General features: G+C 38.2%; 1 protein-coding gene across 4 annotated transcripts in view; it reads right to left on the bottom strand.

Annotated features, from left to right (window-relative positions):
- Window positions 1–8,425: 8,425 nt before the first annotated feature.
- The window catches only part of LOC128022104 (phosphatase and actin regulator 1), a 28,346-nt gene continuing 26,251 nt past the window's right edge, over window positions 8,426–10,520 (bottom strand). For all 4 annotated transcript variants that reach the window (XR_008185855.1, XM_052609376.1, XM_052609363.1 and 1 more), the window contains exons 12-13: window positions 9,893–9,969; window positions 8,426–8,960 (exon numbers count right to left, since the gene is read on the bottom strand). Coding sequence is in view for 3 of the 4 variants with exons in the window: in XM_052609376.1 (XP_052465336.1) it covers window positions 8,945–8,960; window positions 9,893–9,969 (93 nt within the window). In the remaining variant the exon portion in view is untranslated. The remainder of the gene's footprint in view (window positions 8,961–9,892; window positions 9,970–10,520) is intronic.

Genomic DNA, 10,520 nt, shown 5'->3' with positions numbered 1-10,520 from the left:
TTATATTCATAAGAGAAAGATAGTCTGTACCGATTTTTCCCATAAAAACACGAGCGCCTGGAGGCGTGACGTGTGGGCGGAGCTAAAGAATCACGAGCACGAGTAAGCTTTTGAAGCTGTGACATTACTGTGAGGACAAAACCAACCAAAACAAACCATGACTAACAGTCAGATTCGACGTATATTTATGATCCAGAATCAGATTCAGAGGCTGAAATTTAACAAGAGCAGCCTCAGCAACGACGTCTCTATGTGGTATGTATTGAAACTGTATTTTTTTTCTTTTAAGCTGTACATGTGGAAAGTGCAGTTTGATAACAACATCGCATGTTGTTTACTTGATGTGCTTACGCGCCGATAGCTAAGTTAACAACACAGAGATATTTGAAGCAGTTTTACTCACCGCCTCCAACACACGATCGTGATCCATTTTCGTTGGGACTGCATTATCGTTAAGAAATAAACGATGTGCAAATCCGGCGTCAAAACTGGGCCTTGTTTGTAAAACAAGCATCTTCGAAATTACATTTACATTACATTTATTCATTTAGCAGACGCTAAGACAGTGGAAGCAATCAAAAACAACAAAAAGAGCAATGATTTATAAGTGCTATAACAAGTCTCAGTTAGCTAAACACAGTACACGTAGCATGGGATTTTAACTAATATAATAAATAAAAAGAAAACAGATAGAATAAAAAAATAAAAGAATAGAGCAAGCTAGTTAGAGGTCTTTACACATACACACACACATACATATACAATTGCATAATAAATGAAAAGAAAATATAATACAAAAAGATTAGAAAGGTAGTTATGAAGGTAAAATGACGTCATAAAGATTTGCATACGCATGGTAATATTTGCGGAAGTGTACATAAGACTGTAAGCGTAAATTAAATTTGCATGCGCAAGAGAAGCTTTGTAAAGGTGTAAATCGCATTTCAAGCGTAATAAAAAATGATTTGCAGCATTTTACTGTTACTTGTAAGTGTAATTCATGTATTGTGAAACTGCAGCTTCATGCTAAAGCAAAATAAATATGATCTGCATGCTTCTGACTTCCATTTTTCCGCGCTTACACTTTTGGCACGTTTCTTTCGCCAAAAGACAGTCAAAAGCACTGCAAGCCTGTGAACGGTGATTTGCAAGCGAAAACAACAGTTTAAAGAACTGCAAAACAGATTGACTGCATAGAACCAATCTGTAAGTGTAAAAAAACAAACTGTTGCAAATGTCTAAATGAGCTTTTGTGCATGTGGGGCAAAAATTTCCCGAAATAATCCGATATGTACAGCTCCGTCTTTCTTTTCTTTGCGCTTACAATTTTGGCACGATTCTCTCACTAACTTAGATTTGCAAGCGTGAGGGGGAGGGGGGGGCACCTTCCTCTTGTAGCCAATCAAATGAGCCTCTCGCTGACTCTTCATTTACTCTTATCTGATTGGTTCAATAAACACATCATACGCCTAGACCAAGACATTAACCAAGACATTCATCTTCATTTAGTTCAAAATAGTTCTTGCTGCAGGAATGGTACTTTTAACGTACACATACAGTAAAATAAATAAATAAAAATAACAACTTAATTAAAACATGATATTTTATAAGTTGTGTACCATTAGGCTATGTGTTCTTACTGTGTAGTTTCCTTCTCTTCCTCAACAGGCTATATGAAATATTAGTTTATTGTAATATTATATTGTTATGGATTATACTTGAAAGTCTAGTATCTGCACTAGCCTAATACATGTATAATTGTACGTATCTACTGATCCATTTTTTTAACACAAATTTGGTTCAATAATAATTGTACCAACAGAAATAATGTTTTATTTAACATGTTGTAATAAAAGGGGATTTTACAAAATATTACTAAAATATTTATTTAAATATTTATTTTTTAACTTGTACACCATTTATCATGTGTAATACTATCGTGGTTTAGCTCTCTCTATATATAAATATATGGCTGTGTGTTCCCTATAATGGCTGGAAACTTTGGATTCCCACATAATTAGTTACTTGAATTTGGATATATATTTAGACATTATTTAAGACATATTTATCAAAGTTTTTGCATTAGTCAAATCTGGACACAAAGCATTTTGTTACTCATTTTTGCTTCATATAGCTTGATCAGTCACATGAAAGTAATCAGTGTTAAATACCATAAACAGAAACATGGTCTGAAAAATTGACAAATTCATATTCAAGTAGCTTTATTGGCATGGTAAAAAGGTTTTACAAAGTATAGCACTCTGATATCATAGTGTTGAGCATTGTCACATAACATCATTTTTATTATAAAGTTTAACATCAGCTCAGCGGTGTAAGCAGATTATGAAAGTTCAATGTAAAGCCAAATCAAATAATGTTAAAACTAGCTCACAATTAATTATGAACACAGCTTATGAAAGGAGCATGTTTTTAATTAAGTTGTTATTTTTATTTATTTATTTTACTGTATGTGTACGTTAAAAGTACCATTCCTGCAGCAAGAACTATTTTGAACTAAATGAAGATGAATGTCTTGGTTAATGTCTTGGTCTAGGCGTATGATGTGTTTATTGAACCAATCAGATAAGAGTAAATGAAGAGTCAGCGAGAGGCTCATTTGATTGGCTACAAGAGGAAGGTGCCCCCCCCTCCCCCTCACGCTTGCAAATCTAAGTTAGTGAGAGAATCGTGCCAAAATTGTAAGCGCAAAGAAAAGAAAGACGGAGCTGTACATATCGGATTATTTCGGGAAATTTTTGCCCCACATGCACAAAAGCTCATTTAGACATTTGCAACAGTTTGTTTTTTTACACTTACAGATTGGTTCTATGCAGTCAATCTGTTTTGCAGTTCTTTAAACTGTTGTTTTCGCTTGCAAATCACCGTTCACAGGCTTGCAGTGCTTTTGACTGTCTTTTGGCGAAAGAAACGTGCCAAAAGTGTAAGCGCGGAAAAATGGAAGTCAGAAGCATGCAGATCATATTTATTTTGCTTTAGCATGAAGCTGCAGTTTCACAATACATGAATTACACTTACAAGTAACAGTAAAATGCTGCAAATCATTTTTTATTACGCTTGAAATGCGATTTACACCTTTACAAAGCTTCTCTTGCGCATGCAAATTTAATTTACGCTTACAGTCTTATGTACACTTCCGCAAATATTACCATGCGTATGCAAATCTTTATGACGTCATTTTACCTTCATAGGTAGTTAGATTTTTTAAGAATAGAATTAGAATAGTGAGTGTTAAAGTTAGAGGGTCAAATAAAGATGGAAGAGATGTGTTTTAAGCCGATTCTTGAAGATGGCTAAGGACTCAGCTGCTCGGATTGAGTTGGGGAGGTCATTCCACCAGAAGGGAACATTTAATTTAAAAGTCTGTAAAAGTGACTTTGTGTTTCTTTGGGATGAACAATCAAGCGACGGTCACTTGCAGAACGCAAGCTTCTAGAGGCACACAAGTCTGAAGTAACGAATTTAGGTAAATGGGTGCAGAGCCAGTGGTAGTTTTGTAGGCAAACATCAATGCCTTGAATTTTATGCGAGCAGCTATTGGAAGCCAGTGCAAATTGATAAACAGAGGTGTGACGTGTATTCTTTTTGGCTCATTAAAAATTAATCTTGCTGCCATGTTCTGGATTAATGGAATGGTAAAGGTTTGATAGAACTGGCTGGAAGACCTGCCAAGAGGGCATTGCAATAGTCCAGCCACAGAACAAGAGCTTGAACAAGGAGTTGTGCAGCATGTTCCCAAAGAAAGGGCTTGATCTTCTTGATGTTGAATAAAGCAAATCTGCAGGATCGGACAGTTTTAGCAATGTGGTCTGAGAAAGTCAGCTGATCATCAATCATAACTCCAAGGCTTCTGGCTGTTTTTGAAGGAGTTATGGTTGATGTGCCTAACTTGATGGTGAAATTGTGATGGACCGATGGGTTTGCTGGAATCACAAGCAGTTCTGTCTTGGCAAGGTTGTTGAAGTTGAAGGTGATGGTTGAAGGTTGAAGGTGATGGTTCATCATCCAGGAAGAAATGTCAGTTAGACAAGCTGAGATGCGAATAGCTACCGTCGGATCATCAGGATGCAATGAGAGGTAGAGTTGAGTGTCAACAGCATAGCAGTGGTATGAAAAGCCATGTTTCTGAATGACAGAACCTAATGATGCCATGTAGACAGAGAAGAGAAGTGGTCCAAGATCTGAGCCCTGAGGCACCCCAGTAGTTAGATGTTGAGACTTGGACACCTCACCTCTCCAAGATACTTTGAAGGACCTATCTGATAGGTAAGACTCAAACCATTGAAGTGTTGTTCCCGAGATCCCTTTTGTCAGTAGGGTTGATAGGAGGATCTGGTGGTTAACCGTGTCAAAAGCAGCGGACAGATCAAGCAGGATAAGTACTGAAGATTTGGATTCTGCTCTTGCCAGTCTCAGCTGAATGTCCACTTCTGAAGCCAGATTGGTTGCTGTCAAGGAGATTGTTGTGTGTGAGAAATGTAGAGACTTGGTTGAACACAGCTCGTTCAAGTGTTTTTGCAATAAAAGGAAGAAGGGAAACTGGTCTGTAGTTCTCTAAAAGAGATGGGTTGAGGTTGGGTTTCTTAAGTAGTGGAGTTATACGTGTCTGTCTAAATGATGAAGGAAAAACACCAGTGTGGAGGGAAGTGTTAATGATGTGAGTGAGTGCAGGTACAACTGCAGGAGAAATGGCTTGAAGGAGATGAGATGGAATAGGATCAAGCGGGCAAGTAGTAGGGTGATTAGAAAGGAGGAGTTTGGAGACTTCTGCCTCAGAGAGTGAAGAGAAGGATGTAAATGAGTGTAAGTTTGCTGGTGATATGAGCTTGACTGATTGTGGTGTGGAAAATTGTGCACTAATGTGTTTAGTTTTATTAATGAAAAACGTTGCAAAGTCGTCAGCTATTAGAGATGAAGCAGGAGGAGGAGGAGGAGGACAAAGAAGTGAGGAAAATGTTTTAAAAAGAATGCGAGAGTTAGATGAATTGTTAATTTTGTTATGGTAGTATGTCCTTTTAGCAGAGGAGACATTAGCAGAGAAAGAAGATAGGAGTGACTGATACACAATAAGATCAGTAGTATTTTTGGACTTGCGCTACACCCTTTCAGAAGCTCTAAGCTTAGAACGGTGTTCGCGTAGAACATCAGATAACCAAGGGGCAGAAGGGGTGTTACGGGCTGGCCTGGAAGATAAGGGGCAAACAGTGTCTAAACAAGATGTAAGAGTGGAGCAAAAGTATCAGTAGCACTGTTAGCATCCAAAGATGCAAACAGTTTAGGGGAAGGAAGTGAAGATGAAACCATTGCAGAAAGCCGGGAGGATGAAAGTGTGTGAAGGTTACGTCGAAAGATGACGTGTGGAGGGGTAAGTGATGTGTCAGGGATCATGTTGAGGTTAAGAGTGAGGAGGAAGTGATCCGACGTGTGCAGTGGAGTAACCAGAACATGATCAGTAGAGCAGTGTCACGTATAAATAAGGTCGAGTTGGTTGCCTGATTTGTGAGTAGCAGTAGTTGACATTTGGTTGAGATCAAAAGAGGCAAGCAGAGTGTGGAAATCAGCAGAAAGAGGTTTATCTAGATGAATGTTGAAATCTCCAAGCATAACTAGGGGAGTACCATCCTCAGAAAAGGTTGAGAGCAACACATTTAATTCATCCCAAAAATTACCCAGTGGTCCTGGGGGCCGATAGACAACTAAAAAATGTATTTTAAAAGGGTAGGTAACAGTAACTGAATGAGATTCAAAGGAGCTGTTGATACCCAAAGATGGTAAAGGATTAAATTTCCAATCATTAGAGATGAGCAGACCAGTACCTTCACCTCTTCCAGTCAAACTGGGGGAGTGGGAAAATGAGGAATTATTGGAGAGTGCTGCAGGTGTAGCAGTGTCCTCTGGTTTGATCCAGGTCTCTGTTAGAGCCATGAGATTAAGCTTTGAATGACTAATAATAGAAGTAATGAAATCGGTTTTGTTTACAGCAAACTGGCAATTCCAGAGACCAATAGGAAAAGAAAGTAGTGTATTAGCAGACATAGGCAAAGTGTGCAGATTGTTAAGATTGCGCTGTCTACATTGTGTGTTGCATGGTTTACGAGTGGTAATGATAGTAGGGATCTGGAAACACATAGTAAGATTTGGTTATAAACAAAAAACAACTGAAACAGAAATGAAACAAGGAAAAGTAAAAAGAGTAATCAAAAAAATACTTATATCCCCTGCCGGTGTCCCTGCCTGGTGGAGTCTCACGGTAGAGTCGATGGTCTTCACACGAGGAGGGCTTAACTGGAGGCCTGCTGCGACCGCTGCCGCGGTATAATAATCGTTTTTAAACCCGACAAAACGGAAATTGAATTCAGCTGAACGTACTTTACTGTTTATCACAACAAAGGTCTAAGCAAGCGCACAACACTGACAACTTATGCGATAGAGTACGAGACCAAACGCAGCACGTCTCAACACATGATGCAGGGAACAAACACTTGAAGTGCCTCAGGACCCATATAAGGAAATTCCGCTCCATCTAACGTCACACAGAGCCATACTCGAAAAAAACTTTCCCAAACTTGTGACAAACCGGAAGGAGTATTTTGGGAACAAAAATACTCCTTCAAACGTACAACTTAATTTTTGAAACTTTGTCCATGTTTAGCATGGGAATCCAACTCTTTAACAGTGTAAAAAACTCAGTATGCATGAAATAGCATTTCACCCCCCCCCCCCCCTTAAATGTTTGTTACCAACAAGCAAATTGCACAAATTCATTGAAAATTAACCCTGCAACAAGGCCTTTAAGCATTAGTCAACTATTAGTCGCACTTTTATTAATAAACCATATTCTGAGACGGCAGAAAGTGCAGTGTTTGCTTTATTTTACAAAAGCTCAACATTACTTTGTTATTCTGACACATTCATTCTTTTGTTTTTATTTTCTCCAAAATTGGAGAGTTATGAGCTACTTTTAGGCTTAAGGTGTTTTGTGAATATGGGCTCTGATATATAAATCATTGTAATTTTAAAGTAGAAGCACAAACTGAAAAAAAAAAATAATAATACTTAAAAATAAAATAAAAATAGGCTAACCTAAAATCATTCAATAAAAGAAAAAGTTAATTATTTTCAAAAGAATAAAAATTAGTCAAGTAAATTTCAATGAACACTATAAACTATTTATTTTTAATGTTTACAAAAGTGCAAAAAATGGGAGCAAGATCTTCCTCAAAACAGAAGAAACTAAAAAGGAGAAATATAGGCATTTAACAAACAGAGAAATGTGTAAACATGGACTAGAAATATATATATAAAGGTTAAATATCTGTGTAGATGTACTATAAATACATTTATAAAAATAAAATCAAACAAACCTACACATCATGTTGCTGTCTTAGTTTCGAAAGGGTTAAAACTAAAAATCCTTCTTGCTTTTTAATGTGTGACAATTTTATAAGAATAAAGTTGTTCCTAATTTCTACACTGGTCTGTGACAGCAGTGATGAACACTCTTGGATTTGGGTCTTTAATATTCTTGATGGTGTTTCAGTTCACACACACACACACACACACAGAGAGAGAGAGAATCTTTGTAAATAAGGTCAGTTTTATTGCTGAAATCATGGCGTCCCTGACACTGGAGACACGATGCTTCAGGACGCTTCGACGCTCGCTCTTATAAACTCATGCAGTTTCTAAAAGTTCTCAAAATCACACGGTTGTTAAAAAGATGATTTGGTTCCTTGAAAGGATGAGTATTTCCACATGGGTTCAGTTCAGTGACGCTGATGTTTGACAACATTTGATGCCGTGATGTCCAGAGTGTTCCTGAAGATGACCAGCGTCGAGCCAGTCCCACACGAGACTCTTCTTCTGCTGAACACCATCCGGATGAAAAGATCTCACTGGACTCTTCCTTCTGCTGATGTTCTTCATCCTCACATTGTCTTAGAAAAACACCTTGCACCTGAGCTACACGAGCAGATGGTTAAACTCGTTCTGATGTTGGGAAACACTTCAGGTTTGGTTTCAGTTGATGATCAAATCATTTCAGGACTTCAGTTTAGCAAAGATGAGGAGCATTTCATCTCAAATCACTCCTGCTTGAGGGAGCGATAATTCAACAAGCTCTAATCTACTTTAAATGGTGAAAGATAAAAAATAACCACTGTGCATATTACTAAAGTGCATGCAGAATATGATTGTAGCTTGACCCGCTGGATGTTTGAGACTGACCGGTCAGTTTTCCCTCGTCTGACTGAAAGACGGTAAAGGAAACCAGCGTCCCTTCCACATTCATCTGGTGCTTTCAGACCCACGACGCACTTCTTCATGAGCTTCAATCGACAAAAACCCTGAAAAACCCCGAGACTGGAGAGTTTGAGTCCTCACTCTGGGAGATATATGAAGATGATGATCATAATTAAACACTCATCTGGTTTATTAAAAGAGGACTTCAGAAGAAAGGATGACAGGTGCCTGAAAAGGACTTCTAAAACTCTGAAAAAAGATGTTAAAATACACTGAACTCAAAAATACATTCAATAAAACAAAAATAGCAGACAGAAGAAAGGAAAAACATGAATAACACATGACAATGTTCTTCAGGACATCTGCTGACAGGCTTTATGACAAACGCTTGATTTGCATGAGAAAACAAGAATGCAAATGATGTGAAGCAACGCAAACAGCTTCAATCAGTCATCATCCCTCCACACACACACATGTGGAAGAGCACAGACAGTCTCCGAGGTGAAACGAGAGTCTAAACATCTGAACATCATCCTCCAGAAGCTCCAGGATTCAGAGGATTCCCAGCGTCCTGAAGCAGCGTCTCACACTGAGAATCCACCGATCTGAGGAGGAGGAGGATGATGATGATGAGGTCTCTGTGCAGAAGTGTCCAGCTCGTGATCTGACCATCAGCGATGTTCCTCTACGGCCGGTGAAACCTGCAGAGAACAGCATCAGCTCATCCACTGCTTCACATCACACTACACGGATCACTCTCAGAACGCTTCCCATAAGAATATCTACCATTCTTTATCAACATAATGAAGGGCGTTAAACATTTCATCAGGGTTTCCATTGGTCAAATTAAACAAATGAATCATTCTTCAGTGGAAATGAAACACTTGAGCAGTAAAGATTGTTATTAAGAGTATCAGAGAACTGTGAATGTGTCAACAAAAAAACACCCTCATCACCCTCCCCAAAATCTGCACCACTGCCAAAATATAGTCAAACGACTAGAAATGCTTGACGGCCACAATTTCTATAAATCCACAAAATATTTTTAGTCCATATGTCTTAGATTTCTTTTCTACATGTTTGATGTCAAACATACATTTAATCAATTAATTCAGGTAGAATAAGTGGCCAATATTAGGCTGTTAACACTCAAATCGCATCCATGTACACCTGCTGTAAAGCTCAGGAGAGGCATGAGTGCATTCACACTGCAGTTGATCTGGATTATAAGATGTGATTTTGGATATGAAACTAAAAACACCAATAGCTGGTGAAGTCACTGTCTTAATGAGTGAGTCACTGAATCATTTGACTTCAAAAGAACTGAATCATTCAGGAATGAAGTGATTGACTCATTGAATCGTTCACTCAAACCAGCAGTTCAGCTGGCTGTTCATATTGATGAAACTAATTAAAACAGACAATGACGGCTTTAAAATATCACCTAAAAAGGGATAGCTCACACAAACTGCTCAGCTTCACACATTCTTCAACATATCTCTTGTGTTCAGCAGAAGAAACTCACTCACGTTTGGAACGATGGCTAAATGATGAATGAATTTACAGTTGTGTGTGAACCATCTCCTTCAGTATTAAGATAAAGATGTGTGTGTAAGAGTTCAGTGTGCTTCACCTGGTCAGATGACGGCTGGACTCGTGTACCTCCATCTCATTGCTCTTGAAGTCATTCAGCTCTTTCCTGATGGCAGCCTGCAGCGACACACACACACACACACACACACACACACACACACACACACACACACACACACACACACACACCGGTCACTCCAGCTGTAGAAGAGGCTCACAATCACGCTTTAGTGCTGTGTAAATCCTCACTCCATCACTGTTTTACAAAACAGCAGAGCAGTGCTTTACTTGTAACACTCAGGAAGGGCTTTATTTTTAATTGGGATAAATGAATATTAAAGCAAACTTCCAGCAGAATAATGTGATGTTCTGTAATGTTTAGTCTGTGTGGAGCAGCACTACTCTCTGAAGAAGAACAGATGACTTCTGTTCTGTAGGATCGGTTCGTATCAGACAAACATGATTCTCCTTGCTTCTGGCACCAGAACAAAGTAAAATTAAAATTAAAAAGTTTGAATTTAGTCAAAAACAAAAAAAAATATCAATCAATTAATCAGATACATTTAACAAACACAAAATAACATTTAAACTGCACGAGGCAATTCCATTGCAATTTACTGCTGAAATATGAACATTTAAATGAAACTAAATTTATTCAAACATACATT

The sequence above is a fragment of the Carassius gibelio genome, chromosome A2, assembly GCF_023724105.1.
Source record: "Carassius gibelio isolate Cgi1373 ecotype wild population from Czech Republic chromosome A2, carGib1.2-hapl.c, whole genome shotgun sequence".
Classification (NCBI taxonomy): domain Eukaryota; kingdom Metazoa; phylum Chordata; class Actinopteri; order Cypriniformes; family Cyprinidae; genus Carassius; species Carassius gibelio.
Note: the sequence above shows the minus strand (reverse complement) of the source record. Positions and strands in the feature narration are given on the sequence as shown.